At 55.5% G+C, this 17,732-nt stretch overlaps 1 protein-coding gene across 1 annotated transcript in view; it reads left to right on the top strand.

Moving 5' to 3' along the window:
- The window catches only part of LOC114202272 (voltage-dependent N-type calcium channel subunit alpha-1B-like), an 82,164-nt gene extending 64,876 nt beyond the window's left edge, over positions 1-17,288 (top strand). Inside the window, 12 exon segments of the mRNA XM_088018669.1 lie at positions 1,071-1,167; positions 4,190-4,298; positions 10,639-10,746; positions 11,251-11,363; positions 12,375-12,502; positions 13,896-14,013; positions 14,134-14,151; positions 14,201-14,317; positions 15,671-15,878; positions 16,114-16,354; positions 16,758-16,888; positions 16,891-17,288. Coding sequence (XP_087874795.1) covers positions 1,071-1,167; positions 4,190-4,298; positions 10,639-10,746; positions 11,251-11,363; positions 12,375-12,502; positions 13,896-14,013; positions 14,134-14,151; positions 14,201-14,317; positions 15,671-15,878; positions 16,114-16,354; positions 16,758-16,888; positions 16,891-17,288 — 1,786 coding nt within the window.
- The last annotated feature ends 444 nt before the right edge of the window (positions 17,289-17,732 follow it).

Here is a 17,732-nt window from a genome sequence, read left to right as displayed (position 1 = left end):
CGAGGGAGGCGAGGACAGAGGCAGTGGAGGCCCAAAGACGGGCCCTCCTGCTTCACCTCTGGATCGATCCACTCAGCCAAGGCTGGGAACCCTGGGAGGAGGGCCAGGCCCTGGGGCAGCTGTGCCTGCCAGGAAAAAGCTGTCCCCTTTCTCTCCTGGGTGGCCTGAACCCGACCTCGTCTCTAGGACCCCAAGCAGGTCCCATAGGCAGGTGTCCCCAGGGGTGGAGGTGAGGCTGCAGGCCTGGTGGCCTGTCTACCTTGGAAGACAGTCATCGGCCCCCAGACACCTCCCTGGATCTGCAGCCTTGTCCCGTGTGTTGGGGCCAGCCCTGCCCCTGGTGTGGACAGGAGGGTGCAAGAGTGGCTCCAAGCCACACCCCACCCCAGCTGCCCACCACGCCCCTGCCCCCTCCACCCCCCCCCCCATCTCCCATTTCCTGCCCAGCCCTGACTCCCAGCAGCGGCCCCGCCCTGGGCGGCCTAGGGTGTCTCTGGGCTTGGAGCAGGACTCACCGGTCAAGTTTGTCTCTAGAGCCTCGGGGATCCCCCAGCTCTAGTTTTCTGGCTTGTTGTAGAGTTTTCTCCACTTCTTTAGCCTCTAGGCTAACTTGGAAGCAAATTGAGCGTGACGGAAAGCTATGTTTCTGCCATGGTTCTCAGGCCGGCCTCATCAGTCACGTAATTCTGTCTGCCGGCTCTCCCGGCATGGTGAAGCAGCTCTTCTGATTTGGCATTATCTGTGGTTTCTAAAAGTGTAAAATCAGAAGTTGACAACCCAAAGCCGCCCCGATGCAGCCCTTCCTCATCCCTCCATGTTCATTAGCTCAGATGTCACCCCTGCCCGCTGCCCTGCGTGGGGCTGGAGTGTGGAGGTGAGGCTGGGAGGGGCAAGGAGGGGTCGGGTCAAGCAGAGAAGTCCCTCATTTTACGTATTTTGACTTTTGGCGTGTAATCGGACGCTGGTTAACTGGATCTGTTTTCTTGTCTGCTTCCTCCCCCCACCCCCTCCCGCCGCACCCCTTCCTGTGGACCCCACCCTGCCTCTGCCTCCCTGGGCCGGGTCTCCAGTGGGCGCATCAGTTACAATGACATGTTTGAGATGCTGAAACACATGTCCCCACCCCTGGGGCTGGGGGAGAAATGCCGTGCCCGAGTTGCATACAAGGTAGACCCCGACCCTGCACCCCGAGGCTGGCTGTGCTGGGGCTGGTCTCCCGTCTCCTCTCGGGGCTTGTCCATCTGTCTGTCTGCCGCTCTGCTGTCTCACTGTTTCTTCCTTTTCTCTGCTCCAGCCATGTCCTCTACCTTCCCAGACAGAGGGACACAGATACCATGATGGTGTCTGCACCTGCCCCTTGTGCCCGCAGGTCTGCCCCCTCTGAGAGCCCCTGAGAAGCTCAGGAAGACGGAGCCAGAGCCCTCCACCTGCCTTTTTTCCTTTCCTTCTCTTTCCCAGAAATGAGGGGACAGACCACCTTTCAGACAGAAGCTGTTTTTGTTCCGGGCTCAGGACCGCACTCAGCTTCTCTGTCCCATAAGCACCTGATGAGGGTGGAGGTATCCAGCCCTTTGGGTCTGAACCTGGGGTAATAGGGGCCTGCAGGGCCTCTGGCACTTCTGAGGAACCCCCACTCAGCTCCGCACATGCAGAACTTCCCCAGGTCTGGGCTCCTGTCAGCCTGGGGAGGCAGCATCCCCAGGGCTTTGTAAGTTCCACAGCGGGAAGGAGGCGCTGTGGCATTAAGAAGGAAAGGATGCCAGGGAGAGGCGTTCTGCTGTCATTCCTGGGGCTTCAGAGACTGCTGCAGGGTAAGGACAGGTAGTCCCACGCCCCCTCCCTCCATCGCTGAGGAGCCCAGGAGGCTGAGCGGCAAGGAGGTGGTAAACTGAAGGACATCTCCAGGCCTCCCTCCTTGGGGGGTGGGCAGGTCACATGGCCCAGCCCCAAGCCTGCTCCCACCTGCCCCATGTGCCCTTTGGTGTGTAGGCACCTCCCATCCCTCCAGCCCCACCCCCCACCCGTCGCCCCGCACCGAGAGCCCTGCTGCAGCTCCCATTGCTCCCAGAAAACAGAGCCAGCCCGAGTCGTGCGGCTCCACCAGCGTGTGTCTGGAGCCTCTCTGCCACCGCCCTCTCTCTGAGCGAGCTTCCCAGCAGAGCTTTCCTCTCTCTGGTTCTGTCCGTGCTGTCTGTCTCTGTGCTCTCAATCTGGGCCTCCCTCTGTCACCTGGCTCAGCACAGCCTTTGGAAGCTAAGTGGCTCCTTCAGGCCATCGGCAGATGCCTCTGCTGTCCTCCTCAGCCCTCCCCTGCCTGGCATGCATGTTGCGCCTGCCTGAGGCCTGCATGCAAGACTGTAGCTTTGTTCCCAAGGAGGAGAGTTCTGTCCACACTGATACCTGGGGCCAGGCTGGGCATGCAGGGCTCTGATGGGCTAGCCTTTAGGGCCCCTCCCCAGCTGTGCTGGCCAGTTCCAAGGTTCTGGTCATGAATAGACCAGGGGAGGCGTCAGGGTGGGTAGGAATGGATGGGCTTGGGGAGCTGGGGAGGGTCCAGGAGATGCTCAGGGTGCTATGACCAGGAGGTCCTAGGCCCAGGGCAGAGATGCCTGTCTGTTTACCCTGGCCTTGTCCTTCTGCCACTTCCAGAGATCCCTGCCCTTCTAGGGCCTGGACAGGCAGAGGAGAGCCTCTGGTGAAGGTGCCCTGGACAGAGCTCTCTTCTTTTGGAAATCACCTGCTTGCTCCCCCTTCAGGCTGGGACCGGACTCCCTGACTTCCCTAGAGAGGAATCCCTCTGCCTCTCCTCCTGCCATCGGTGCTGGTCTACAGGGACCCTGTGCTCTGGAAAGCCGATTTTCCTGGTGTGCATCACAAAGGTGATGTGTGAGGTCCTGGGACCACGATTCGATGTGCCAGGTGGGGCTTTGCCAGCATTCAGGGGGGCAGAGTCTGGGCTCGTGTCTCTAGCCACCCAGTCTCTACTAGGCCGAGGATTGGATCTAGGGCCCAGACACTGGGGGCAGGGCTGGGGGCCGGGCTGGGGGCCGGGCTGGGGGCCCCCCCGAGAGGGGAAGAGAGGCTGCTCTGTCATGGGATGTGGGCTTGGCAGAGGACAGGCACAACCCGGGGAGGGGCCCTGTGCCCACTTCTCTAGCTCTGTCTTATGGTAGACGACAAGAGAGCGGTGAGAGAAGACAGGTGGGTCACGGTGCCCCTAGGGCTCTGCCTGGTCAGCTAGGTGACCTCCCAGGCTGAGACCGTGCCAGACACACCAAGGGTACTTTTCTTCCTGGACACCACCTAAGTTCTCAGAGCCTCAGGCTCTGGGCAGCTGCTGGCTATACCCGGAGGTCTGTGGTACAGACACACATCTGTCTCCTGCTCTTCTGTCCTTGAAAAATGAGGAGAGAAAGGGGCTGTTCACCTGATGCGGAAACAGGGAGCAAAGCAGCAGGGCACTGCTCCCAGTCTGGTCCGAAGTACTTTTACTCCTGTGCAATGGCCCTGAGCCTCTCCCTACCAGCCTCCACGCTGGCCCTGTGCAGTACCATCTGTTCTGGGTCCTTCTGACTGGAAGGTGCTGGCTGCCTCTTCCAGGCCCCCTGGCTGGGTGGTGAGAGGCAGAAGCCTTCCTGGGGTGAAGGGATGCCTCACTGGGAGTGGGAGCTCAGAGCTGTGCTCTTGGCTAAGCCGCCCCTTGTCCAGTGCTCCAGGCTGCCGGTGGAGGAGATGACGTTGGGCAGAGCTGTAAGGACAGGGGTCTTCCCTCCTGTCTGTGGGCCATCCCAGGGTGCCTCGCCTCTGTTCTGCAGCCCAGATCCCTCCCTCTTCAGCCCAGGCCCCATGCCCCTTATTCCAGCCTTGGGCAGGGGTCCTTCTGGCTAAGCATGTGCCTGTTCTTTCAGAGGGATCCAGGCTTCTGGCTTGGTGCTATGCTACAGTCTTTACCTGGACTTTATTTTTCAGCAGCTAGGAGAAGGAGGGACTGCTCCAATGGGGGGGGGGCGGTGGTCCAAGGGTGAGTACGAATGCTGGCAAAACTCCCAGCCACCCAACTTTGCCTGGGCGCCTGCAGAAGCCACCCCCAGGAGGTGAAGCCCAGCCTCTAGGGGCCTCCAGCCCCTTGTAGTCCTGTGGTGGAGGGACCCTGGTAGGCCTGGCCCTGACCTGCTCCCCTTGTCTCTAGCTCCTGGTTCGCATGAACATGCCCATCTCCAATGAGGACATGACCGTCCACTTCACGTCCACGCTGATGGCCCTCATTCGGACTGCACTGGAGATCGAGCTGGCTCCAGGTGAGCAAGGCAGCATCTGGGGAGGGCACCAAGCCAGGACCGGGCGGTCTCACTCCAGAGCCACCCCAGGTGGATGTGCAGGGAAGGGGGGTGAGGAGGCTTGTCTGGAGGTGACCAAGGACAGCTGCTCATGGCGCCTCTGTTGGGCACTGACCTCATCCCCTGATAACCGCCCTGCCTTTGAGCCTTGTAATGATCCCATTTTCATGTGCGGGAGCTGAGGTGCAGGTTAAATGACCTGTCCAGGTTACCCAGAGCATGTGACGGCAGAGCATAGGTTCACATGAGGTAGCACCCTTCCAGGGTGCAGCGTCTGTGTGCCTTCTGTCCACTCCCCGTAGTGGCCCCGGGCCCTGTCAGGTCCTCTCCTGAGCTGACTGATAGGACTGCATAGCCTGTGCCAAATCTAGGAGAGAATAAACCTCCAGTGTATCCTTTCCACCTTCACCCTCCTGTGAAAATTAGAAAAATTAGAGCCACCAGAGGGGATCTGCACTGTCTCTGCCCCCACACCACCCTCCTGGCCGCACTCGAGCCCTTGAGCTCAGCCATTTCGTTTGTAGCGGATGAGTCAAGGCCAGTCCCGTACCCTGCCCCCCTTGCCCTCTAGGTCCCGTTCTCATCATCTACCCACAGATGTCATGCCAGAAATTCTGCACCCTGCTTCTTGCCTGTCAGTTTTTCCTCCCTATTGGATTCTTTGTATCAACTTATAAACAAGCTATGATCTCTCCCGTCTTTAAAAGGTTTTCTTCTCCCTCCATTGGCTTCCCTATGTTTATTCTTCCCCTCCTCGCGAACAACTCCTCGAGAGACTGGTCTGTATTGTCTTCCTGGTCTCTCTTGTCCGGTCTGCAGGTGGGTTTCCACTGCAATGCTGCTGGAGCCACTCTTGCTGAGCTGTTCGGCGACCTCCGTGTGCTCGGTCCTCATTTTACCTAATCCACAGCTCAGCCTTTCCTTCGTGGTCGCGTCCGCCCGCGGCTCAGCCTTTCCTCCGTGGTCGCGTCCGCCCGCGGCTCGGCCCTTCCTCCGTGGCCGTGTCCGCCCGCGGCTCGGCCCTTCCTCCGTGGTCGCGCCCGCCCGCGGCTCAGCCCTTCCTCCGTGGTCGCGCCCGCCCAGGGCTCAGCCTTTCCTCCGTGGCCGCGTCCGCCCGCGGCTCAGCCCTTCCTCCGTGGTCGCGTCCGCCCGCGGCTCAGCCTTTCCTCCGTGGTCGCGTTTGCCCGCGGCTCAGCCCTTCCTCCGTGGCCGCGTCCGCCCGCGGCTCAGCCCTTCCTCCGTGGTCGCGTCCGCCCGCGGCTCAGCCTTTCCTCGGTGGTCGCGTCCGCCCGCGGCTCAGCCTTTCCTCGGTGGTCGCGTCCGCCCGCGGCTCAGCCTTTCCTCCGTGGCCGCGTCCGCCCGTGGCTCAGCCCTTCCTCCGTGGTCGCGCCCGCCCAGGGCTCAGCCTTTCCTCCGTGGCCGCGTCCGCCCGCGGCTCAGCCCTTCCTCCGTGGTCGTGTAGTTCTTCTTGAATCCCTTTGATGTTTCCTGTTCTGTTTTCTCATGTCTCCCACCCTCTGAATGTCACTGTGCCCCTCAGACTGTTCCCTTTGCCACGTTTGTCATTCCACCTATTTTCATGGCTCTAAATACTGGGAATTCCAACTTTGTGTTTTTAGTGCAGGCCTCCTCCTGAACTCCAGACCTGCATTCTGCATTCTCATGTGAATTTTTACTGTCTCCACTGGGAGGCCCAGGAAGCATTCCAGAGTTCACTTGGCCAAACTTGATCGCCGCGTGTTCCCCATGATCTTTCCCGTCTCCATCAGGGGAAACTCTGTTCTTCCAGTTAGTCACTCAAGGCAAAAACCTCTGGAGTCATTCTTACCTCCTCTTTCTTTCTTTCTTTTTTTTAAAATCCTTTTCCCAGTTTTGATCCATATATGATCTCCTGTCATATCTCTTGACTCCACCTTCATAATATACCAGAATATGATCACTTCTATGTCCTCTCCCACTGCTAGCTCCTGGTCCAAGCCCCTCTCTCGCGTCTTGACTCGATTCTTAGAGTAGCTTCAGACTGGTCTGCCTCTGTTCTTGTCTGCCTGCAACAGAACAGCTAGAATGATCATGTTAAAAACCAAAGCAATAAAATTAATAAACCTCTGGCTAGACCAATCAAGAAAAAGAGATAGAAATAACCAATATAAGGAATGAAAGAGAGAACACCACTACAGGTCCTGCTGCCATTAAATGGATAACAAGGAAATTTTATGAACAACTTTCTGTCAATAACTTCAACAACTTAAATGAAATGGAAAAATTCCTTGACACCAAATATCAAGCTCATTCAAGAATGGATAACCTGAGTGGGTTAAAAAAAGGAAGAGAGAATCTGAGTAGCACTATAGTTATTAAAGAAATTAAATTATAGTTAAAAGCCTTCCAACAAAGAAAATCCCCGGCCCAGTTAGCTCCATAGGTGAGGTCCACCAAACATTTAAGGGGGAGATAATACCAGCTCTATATAAACTCTTCCAGAAAATAGAGAAAAAGAGGACATTTCTCAACTTACCATATTGTGCTGACATTGCTCTTACACCAAGATGAGACAAAGACATTATAGGAAAAGAAAGTGACAGGTCAGTATCCCTCATGACTGTAGACACAAAAATATTCCACCCAGTTTTCTCAAACTGAGTCTGGCTGTATATATATCTATTTGCTTGATGACAAAAGTAGGGTTTATCCCAGGAATGCAAGTTGAGTTCAAGTATAAAAAATCAATCAATATAATTTAATATATCAAAGAAGTAGAACTATATGATCATCTCAATAGATGTAGAAAAAGCATTTCACAAGAATTCAGTATCCATGATTTTAAAAATTCTGCATAGAGTAGAAACTGAAGGAAGCCCCCTCCATCTGATCAAGGATATCTATGAAAAACCTTCAGCGAATGACACACTTAACAAAGAAAGACTAACCCCTTTTCCCCTAAGATCAAGAACAAAGGAAGGATGTCTGCTGTCACCATTCTTGTTCAACACCATACGTTAGGTCCTAGCCATTGTAATGAGTTAAGAAAAAGAAATAGGCATACCAATTGGAAAGGAAGAAATAAAACTGCCTGTATTCACAACTGACATGATTATCTATGGAGAAAATCTGAAAGACTCTAAGAAAAAGTGAATAAAATGGAGGCATCTACGGGCCAAGGAATGCCAAGGATGGCTGGGAGCCACCAACATCTAGAAACGGGCAAGGAAGAATTCTTCACTAGAACATTTGGAGGAGGCACGGTCATGCTGGACACCTTGATTTTGAGCTTCTGGCCTCCAGAACTGAGATAATAAATTTCTGTTGTTTTAAGCCATTAAAAAAAGTAACTAAAACCATCCCCAAGTATAGAGCAAGGTCACAGGATACAAGGTCAGTGTGCAAGAAGCAAATGTATTTCTATATATTAGCAATTAACAATTGAAATGGGAAAAAGTTCCATTAAAATCACACCAAAAACATGAAGTACTTCTTTGTTGTTGGATAACTCTAAAAAGTATATATGTGAGATCTCTATGTTGCAAATTTCAAAATATTGAAAGAAGCAAAGAAGATCTAAAAATTAAGCACTGCATCATCTTCATGCATTGGAAGATTCCATATTGTCATGATGTCAATTCTTCCCACATTCATCAATAGAATAAATGTTCACCCAATCAAAATCCCAACAGGTTTTTAGGTAGAAATGTACAAACAAATTCTAAAATGTATCTAGAAAAGCAAAAGAACTTGAATAACAAACAATTTTGAAAAGAGAACAAAGAAAACTTACTCTACCTGAATCAAAGACTTTCTATAAAGCACGTCAATTGAGGTGTATCGTGTTGGTGACAGGACAGAGACATGGGTCAGTGGAACACAATAGAGACTCATACTTACATTGCCAATGGATTTTTGATGAAGTTGTAAAGGCAATTAATGAAGAAAAGATAATTTTTTCAACAAATGGTACTTGAAAAATTTAGACAACTATCCAGAAAAGGGAAAAATCTTGACATTTAGTGTCTTAGTCGGCTAGGGCTGCCAATAACAAAGAACCACAACTGAGTGGCTTAAACACAGAAATTTATTTCTCACAGTCTGGAGGCTGAAAGTCCAAATCAAGGTGCCAGGAAGGTAAGTTTCGTTCCTGGGCCTGTTCTCTTGGTTTGTAGGGTGGTCACCTTCTCACTGTGTGCTCACATGGTCTTTCCCTGAGTGCATACAGAGAGTGAATGAATTTTCTGGTGTCTCTTCTCATAAGGACACTAACTCTCTGGGTCAGGGTCCCACCCTTCTGACCTCATTTCACCTCATTGCCTCCTTCTCGGCCTTATACAGTCACAATGAGGGTTCCGGCTTCAGCATGTGAACGGGGGCAGCACACAATTCAGTCCATAGCACATACCTTTTACCTCCTACAAAAATTAACTTGAAATTGATCATAGACATAAATGTAAAATGTAAAATTATAAAACCTCTAGAAGGAAACACAGGAGAGAGATTTTGGCAATTTTGAGTTTGGCAAAGATTTTTGAAGACACCAAAAGCATGAGCCATAAAAGAAAAATTGAACTTTATCAACATTAAAAACTTTTGCTCTTCAAAAAGACATTTAAGAAAATGAGAAGACAAAGCTAAAGCATTGGTGAAGATATTTTTGAACCATGTATCTGATATAGGATCAGTTTCCAGAATAGATAAAGGTCCATGACAACTCAGTAATAAGAAAATAAACAACCTAATAAAAATGGGTAAAGGATTCGAATAGACATGTCACCAAAAAATATATATGGAAGGCAAATAAACACCTATAAAGATGCTCAATATCATTAATCATTAGAGAAATCCAAAATGAAGTCTACGGCCATACCACCCTGAACGCGCCCGATCTCGTCTGATCTCGGAAGCTAAGCAGGGTCGGGCCTGGTTCGTACTTGGATGGGAGAAATCCAAAATGAAGCCATAGTAAGATAACACTACATGGTTATTAATACGACTAAAGTACTTTTCTAAATGACAATATTAAGTCCTGGTGAGAATGCATAATATGGAATTCTTGTGATCCTAGTTTGGCAGTTCCTTACCGTACGGCCCAGCCAGCCCACTCCCAAGTGGGAAGAAAAGAAAACATACATCTGCACAAAAACCTATATGCAAATGTTCACAGCTTTATTTCATAATCTCCTCAAAATGTAAGCAACTCAAATGCTCACAACTGGTGCATGGATAAACAAATTGGGGTCTATCCATACCACAAGGTAGTACTCCGCAATCAAAAGAGACAGGCTACTTATACACTCAACAACGTGGACTGAATCTCAAAGGCACCACGCTGAGTGGAGAAGTCCTACTCAAAAGCCAATACACCCGATGACGTTGTTTGTGTGGCATTCTGGAGAAGGCAAAACAGACCGAGACAGAAAACACACTAGGGATGGGACGGGGTGAGAGGAGGCCAAGGGGTCAGCTACAAAGGGAGCACAGAGGGACTTTGGCAGTGGGGCCATATACCATGACTCGATTGTGGGGTGGATGTGTGGCTTTATGGATTTACCAAAGTTCATAGAATGGGATAACTGAAAAGGGCAGATTTCGTTGTATGTACATTGTACCATAGTAAACCTGATGCTAAAAAAAGGTCAATCAGAGTATTTTATCCCTCTGCTTATCACGCTCTGCTGCTTCCTATCTCAACATCTGCTCCCTGCAGCCCGTCACCCCCACCCCCTGCTCAGTGAGCCTTGCCTTCCTGGCTGGTTGTGTGACACACCGAGGCCTTTGCACCCCCTGGTCCTTTTCTGCCTTCGGGGTCTTACACACACACCACCTTCTCATGAGACCTTTCCTGACTACCCTGTCCAAAATTTCAGCCCTCCTAATGTTTCTCATCCCTCCCTACTTAAGCTTTTTCTGCACCCAACACACTAGGTTTTGAACTTACTGCCACTTTATTGTTGGGTCAAGCCACATGGTGCCACAAAGGCGGCTCCTTTGCTTTTGTTCCATCACCTAGAACAGTCCCTGGCACGGGAGGGTGCTCTCTTGATAGTTTTGAATGGCTGGACGAACAGCTGGGCCGCCACCATATCCCTTCTCCACTCCCAGGGCCCACGCACACAGGCCTCTGTCTCTGCACGTGCCCATCAGGGACGCTCCGACAGCCGCCGTGGCCATGCTTCTCCCCGCTCTGCCCTTTCTCCTGGCACGGTCCTTGCCCCATTTCCCCTCACACCACACCTATCCCTGCCGGCTCCCCCAGGGGGCCCGTGAGACAGCTCCTAACATCTCTCTTCCCCTCCACACCCTTGTCCTGCCCCAGCCGGCACCAAGCAGCATCAGTGAGTTGCAGAGTTGAGAAAGGAGATTTCCTCTGTGTGGGCCAATCTGCCCCAGAAGACCCTGGATTTACTGGTGCCACCCCATAAACGTAAGTGAGGGCAAGAAATTCTCCTTGTTCACCCCCCTTTTGTGTCCCACCCAGAGGCAGAGCCAGGAGGCCTGGGCCAGGGTGACCTCATCAATAGTCTAGACTTAGTTTCCACCTGCAGGGAGAACGGTCTTACCAGTGGGTGCATAGGGACTGTGGGAAGGGATTCCCTCGGCTTTATTCTGTTGACCACAGTCACCCACGTTCCTGGTGGGGGTGTATACTTAAAAAAATCCAGAGAACATCAGGGAGACTCCTACAGTTAGAGATGAGGTGCTTAAAGATTAAACCCCACATCCACTTCACTGGGAGGAGATGGAGGGCCCTGTGGAGAGTCAGTACAGCTCCAGAGGACACGTGCTCAGTGCCCAAAGATGCCACTTCGGCCAAGCCCTGTGCCCTTCCCTGAGCATGTCCAGGAGTCCCTGTGGTGGAGGCTGTTCCCTTGCCCCCCCACCTCCCCTTCCTCCTCCACACCCCACCCTCTGTTTTCTCTCCCTCCAGCTGATGAGATGACCGTAGGAAAGGTGTACGCAGCTCTGATGATATTTGACTTCTACAAACAGAAAAAGACCCCCAGAGACCAGATTCACCAGGCCACGGGAGGCCTGTCCCAGGTACCGAGTTCCAGGATTTCCAAGAAGTAAACCTCAGACTCTGGCACCCGTCAGTTGTTTTGACGGCAGAGGAAACCCACGTCCTCCCTGGGGATTGCACGGCGGGAAAAGGAAGATGAGAGGTTCCTACGGTAGCCTCACTCTCCGGCCCCAAAGTCAGAAACCCCCTACAGCCTGCGTGCTTTCCAACGGCTGGTCTCCTGCTGGTACTGGGGGCCCCCTGACATGGAGACCTAGTGTTCAGGAGCAGTAGACAAGGGGCTGAGGACATGTTCCCTGGAGATCCCACTGTTTTAAGTGGTAGAAGAAAGAAGTTTGAAGAATATTTGAGGAGGTTTTTTGGGGAGGTTCGAGGAGAACCTGATTACCGTGCACATTGGCAGGGACCGGAGAGATTCAAACTGATGGGTCCAGGGTCATGATTTCTTCCACTCATGACTCTGACTGGGCTGGTTTGGGGCCCCATCTTCCTGACGTCATCCTTCAAAGATAACAACTTTCCCACGCAGCCAAACCATCAGTGACCATACGTAGACTCTGTCTAGAAAGTTGCCTGGTGTTCGGAGCTTACAGGGACATTCACCCATTGTGGGATGGGAAGTATCTGATGCCCACACCACATCCCCCGTTCCCCTGTCTGTTGCAGACACCCATCAGTGACCCCCCCCGCCGCCCCCCAAGCCCTGAAATGTCCTTAGAATTCTGCTCAGTCCAGGGCTCATGCAGCCTCTACCCATCAATCCAAGTTGATGATGAGATGAAACCTTTTACCATTTTTAATTGGATGAGGTCCCCAGATTTTGTAGGTAGGGATACTGAAGCTCCAAGAAGTGAAATGACTTTCCTGATGTCACTCACAGGCCAGGTTGGGAGTAAGCCCCCGCCTACCTCCTGTGTAGGGCTGGGGCAGGGCAGAAGGAGCACCAACCCATGCTGTGGGGTCAGGCCAGCTTTCTGGCACACCTGTCTGTGCCCTTAGAGCTCTTCCTCTTCCCTGCGTCCCTTCTACAGATGGGCCCTGTGTCCCTGTTCCACCCTCTGAAGGCCACGCTGGAGCAGACACAGCCGGCTGTGCTCCGAGGAGCCCGGGTTTTCCTTCGGCAGAAGAGCTCTGCGTCCCTCAGCAACGGCGGGGCCGTGTGAGTACCTGGCCAGGGTGCGAGGTGCATGGAGGAGGCAGGACTCCTGGTTTCTCCCCCTCCCAGAGGGGCTCCCTGTAGGCTGTGCTGCAGGACATGGAGCCCTCAGGTCCCATCACCACTTTGGGAGACTGGCCTCTCTGTTCCACCCCGTGCCCACCTCCCCCCAAATGGTTCCCCGCAGATGCTGCCTGAAAGCTAGTCCAGGCGGGCTGCTGGAGCGGTCCATGGTGGACTCCAAAGCTAATTCCCAAAACGTTACACGGGTGCCTCTGATGGCACTGAGGTCAGTGGATTTAGACAGTCGGTGGTTCCCACTGTCACCTCCCATTGTGCGTGCCCATTTCCCTTTCCAGTGAGGGGCCTCTGCCTCTGCTTCCTCACTGCTTGTTGAAAATGATTTGTTTTGACCCCATTCTGTTGACGGCCTGTGTGTGTCTAGTCTTCCTAACTCCTCTAAGACATTTTTCCTCAGATCTCCACTCCAGTAGTGATTTCTGAAGCAATTGTATTTTGTAGACAAATTGGTAACGTCCTTGTTACCTAACCCCTAACTCTTGCCACAATAATTCTTGGTAATGAACCACCCAAAACCAAGTGTTGCGAACTAACAGTCACCTACCTGTCTTGCACCGTGTGTCGCTGGGGGGTGGTAGCAGGCAGGCTCCTCTCAGCCACCCCCTCAGGGCCAGCAGGGTCCCAGGTCTGCTAACACCCTTATTGGCTAAAGGAAATCATTGGCTGAGCCCAAAGAGGGGGGCCTGTGCTCTGCCTCATCCAGCAAGGGCTAAGGTGTGGGGCCTGGTACCAGGCTGGGCACAGCATGCATGTTTAGGGCTCCTGATTTCCTCCTCATCTGTACATGTTTGGACGTTCTTTTCTGCAGCCTAGTTGTGGGTCTTGGACTGTTAATCAGGTAGGTTTTCCTGAGTACTACACTGCCCCTAACGTAGTGGTCAGGGCCTGCTGTGCACCAGCGTAGACAGGATGTCCGCCCTCTGCGTCATGCATGCTGTGCACATGTGGCCTCCCACTACTCCTGGGAGGCCCTGTCTAGGACCGAGGAACCTGCCGGGTGTCCCTAGACCAGCAAGCGGTGGGCCCAGAACTCCCTCGGACTCCCTCGGACTCAGAAGCCCCCAGCTCCCCTGGCTTCTGCTGCTCCGGGGGCCCTCTCTGCCCATCTGCTCTGAGCCCTGGTACTGGGTCCACATCCCTTGCTGTGTGGCCACTTGAGAGCCTGTACTTGAAGGGCCTCACGCATCTGGGCTGCTTCTCACCCAGAGTAGAAGGGGCCAGTATAGGTTCCTGGCAGGTTGGAGCCAGGTCCTTGGTGGGCCTTCCAAGGCCCACAGACCTCTGAGCCAACAGCACAATCCTCTCTTCTCTACAGACAACCCCAGGAGAGTGGCATCAAGGAGTCTGTTTCCTGGGGCACTCAGAGGACCCAGGAGGTACCCTATGAGGCAAGGACACCCCTGGAGCGTGGCCACTCTACAGAGATCCCAGTGGTGCAGCCAGGAAAACCGGGGAGGGCTCCCAGGGCTGGGGAGCCAGGCTGGGGATGGGGGATGAGATAAGGATTGGGGTGAGACAGGGATGGTGGGAGATGGCAGGAGTGTGGCGGGGAGCCCAGGATGGGGGGGAAGGTGAGAGTGGGGTGGGGGCCGGTGTGACTGCGGGCTGCTGTATGCCCAGGCTGTGGACGTCCAGATGCAGAGCATGGCCCTGAGAGGTCCTGACGGGGAGCCCCAACCCGGACTGGAGAGCCAGGGACGCGCGGCCTCCATGCCTCGCCCGGCTGCAGAGACTCAGGTGGGTGGTCTGGGAGGGCCAGGGTCATGGGAGGGTGGGGGCGTGGGGGATGAGGAGCCCTGGCTTGGGGAGGGCTTGTGTCCGCGTGAGGGCTCCCTACCTGCACGGCGGCCTGGACACTGTCAGCCCCGTTGGGAGCTCCCAGGATGATGGTCTCAAGAGGTGCAGCCAGAGTCCTCGGAGGCCTGCCAGGAATCCCCACCACCCACCGGTGCTCAGCCTCCTGCGGTGGCCCTGGGGCTTCCATCTCCCAGCCCAGTGTCCCTGACCCAGACTCTCCCTCTCTCTAGGACACCCCTCTCCCACGCCAGCCTGCATTGCCCCCCCCCCGGCCCCCCCGCCATGCACACGGTGCCTCACAGCTTGGTCCTCCCTTTCCCCATGGATGCTCTGGGGAGGACCTGCCCTGTTCTTTTTTTCTTTTAAAGATTTTATTTATTTTATTTGAGAGAGAGAGCACATGAGAGGGGGGAGGGTCAGAGGGAGAAGCAGACTCCCTGCTGAGCCCAATGCGGGACTCGATCCTGGAACTCCAGGGTCATGACCTGAGCCGAAGGCAGTCGCTTAACCAACTGAGCCACCCAGGCGCCCGACCTGCCCTGTTCTTTCTCTGGACTCTGGAGGCGGCACCACCTCCATCCCCTGCTCCTTCGGGGATGCTTTGAGTACCGAGCAGGAAGCTCCAGGGCAAGGGGGCTGTGGGCCCATTCACAAGGACTCAGAGAGGGGCCTGCAGACCTGAGGCTGTGTCAGGGGGCCCTGCTTTCACTTCCTGGGATGGTGAGGGGCTTTAGAGGGGCATGTCCTCCAGCCGGGGACCTTCAGTGTTTGCCTGGGGCTGGCCCTGTCCCTGCCTCCTTTTGTGGTTCCTGGTTCTGCACATTCCAAATGACTTCATTCTCTAAACTTGTCTCTGCCTCCTGAGCCTGGCCCGCTGGGCGGCCAGCTTGAGGACGCCGAGTGGAGGCTGTGGGTCAGCTCCCCTTGGAGGGCCCCTGTCCGCAGGTCCCGATTTCAGCCCAGGGCAGGAGCCCCATGGCCCTGGCCCAGCAGAGCCATCACACGCAGCCACCCCTCAGGGTTCTCCCAGCCAGGCCCGCAGGCTCCCTCTTCCTGGCATCGTCCCTGTCCCCCAGGGACACTGAGGCCAACAGCTCTCTGGGCCCTGCTGGCAGAGACGGACAGCACCTTGTGCAGCGTGCTCTGGGAGAAAGGGTGGGCCTGGGTGGGGAAGAGCTTTCTGGGGAGAGGGAAGGGCCTGGTGGTTCCTGAACCCCAGGCCTGCAGGGCCGCCCTGGAGCCTGCCCCAGGCCCCTCTCTCAGACTGTGTGCCAACCCACATCCCACCTGCAGCCGGCCCCCAACACCAGCCCCATGAAGCGCTCCATCTCCACACTGGCGCCCCAGCGTCCCCACGTGGCTCATCTCTGCAGCGCTGCCCTGGACTGTGCCCCAGCCAGCCAGGCTGCGCCCCATCACCACCACCGCTGCCATCACTGCAGGGACAGGAAGCCGAAGTCCTTGGAGAAGGGGCCCAGCCTGTCCGCAGACACAGATGGTGGTGTGTGCGGGGGTCCCTCCTATGGCCAGGGCCTGAGGCATTCCTTTCTGTGCCTCCACCATCCAAACGGCCCTGAGTAGGGGGCTGTGAGGCCCAGGTCTGGGGACCAGGCAGGATCACCCACGCACCTCAGCTCTCCCCCTGGGCCCCCCTGCTGGCCCTGGGGACCGGGTCTGGGCTGGGGGTCTGTCTCCCCACCTGGCTCGCTGTGCTGACTTCCCCTCTTCCTGGCCAGCACCCGGCAGTGCTGCAGGGCCAGGCCCACCCCCGCGAGAGGGGCCCACAGGCTGCCGGACGGAGCGCAGACAGGAGCGGGGCCGGTCCCAAGAGCGGAGGCAGCCCTCTTCCTCTTCCTCAGAGAAGCAGCGTTTCTACTCCTGTGACCGCTTTGGGGGCCGGGAGCCCTCGCAGCCCAAACCCTCCCTCAGCAGCCACCCCACGTCACCAACAGCTGGGCAGGAGCCAGGACCCCCAAGACCGGTAAGACAGGACCCCCCTCACTGCCCCTCCTTACGACCCCCCCCACCATGCTCCGAATCCTCCTTCATGTCCTGGTTCCCAGGCCCGAGTCTGCGCTCCCCCCCTCCTTGCTCCATTCCTCCCGCACCAGCCCGATCCTCCCCTCCCAACTGCCCTGGACTGGCCTCTGGTCTCCCTTCTCCCTGAGCTGTGCCTGTCCCTTTGTTCCCCACTGTTCCCCAACCACCTCCCCAGGCCTACCGGCACCAGCGGCTTTCCCCCCTCCACCACACACCCTACGGGTCCCCTCCCAGGGTGCCTGCCTCTCTCCATGCCTCACCCCCCACCTCCATGGTTCTCACCTGCATTGGCCTCTGGTCTGGGACTTTGATTTTTTTTTCTCTGTTCTATTTTCTTGTTGGGTGGTGGTTCAGTGAATGGGAGCCCCTTGTTGCCAACATCCGGTGCTAGCACCCCTGGCTGTAGTGGGCGGAGGCAGCTCCCCCAGACTTCGCTGACCCCCCTTCCCAGTGTCACCTACAAGATGGCCAATCTTCGCTTGTCCACTTTGCTGGGGCACAGACCAGCCTCCCCACCTTTTCCCCAGGCCGGCTTAGCCGTGGCCTTTCCGAACACAACGCTCTGCTCCAGAGAGACCCCCTCAGCCAGCCCCTCGCCGCTGGCTCTAGGATCGGTTCTGACCCTTACTTGGGGCAGCGTCTGGACAGTGAGGACACTGCCCGCACCCAGCCTGAGGACACGCTTACCTTCAAGGAGGCTGTGGCCACCAACTCAGGCCGCTCCTCCCGGACTTCCTATGTGTCCTCCCTGACCTCCCAGTCGCACCCCCTCCGCCGCGTGCCCAACGGCTACCACCGCACTCTGGGGCTCAGCTCGGGCGGCCGGGTTCAGCATAGCTACCACCACCCCGACCAAGACCACTGGTGCTAGCCGCACCTCCGCTTCACGCCTGCTCAGTGGGCGCGTTCCAGCCGATGAGTTTTATCATCACCGAGGCCGGGGCAGCAGCCCCTGGAAGGAGGGGCCCCGCCTTTGGGGCCAGCTGGGGGGAGGCCCCGCGGTTACCCCCCCCGCCCCCACCTCCTCTTTCGCGCTGGACCAATTCCTAAAGCCCTTTCGGAGAGGGACGTGGCTCTCTCTGTCCCCTTGTATGCTGCCTGCCTGGGTCTCGTGCCACAGACCCTACACGGGAAGTCACTGCATGTGCTGAGTGGGACCCTGTCAGTTTGAATCCTGTGTGATGGCTCCCAGCGTCTGGGGGGTGTGCCTGGGCCACTTTTAGGAGGTCTGGATCTGGTAGAGACCATCCTTTATCCACGTGTGTGGTACGGAGCCCGGCATGTTTACACGCCTGGCCAGATAAGACAGAGTGGA

This window comes from Eumetopias jubatus, unplaced genomic scaffold, assembly GCF_037043125.1.
Source record: "Eumetopias jubatus isolate StellerSeaLion01/CBP00866 unplaced genomic scaffold, mEumJub1_p1.0 scaffold_14, whole genome shotgun sequence".
Taxonomy (NCBI): Eukaryota; Metazoa; Chordata; class Mammalia; order Carnivora; family Otariidae; genus Eumetopias; species Eumetopias jubatus.
Note: the sequence above shows the minus strand (reverse complement) of the source record. Positions and strands in the feature narration are given on the sequence as shown.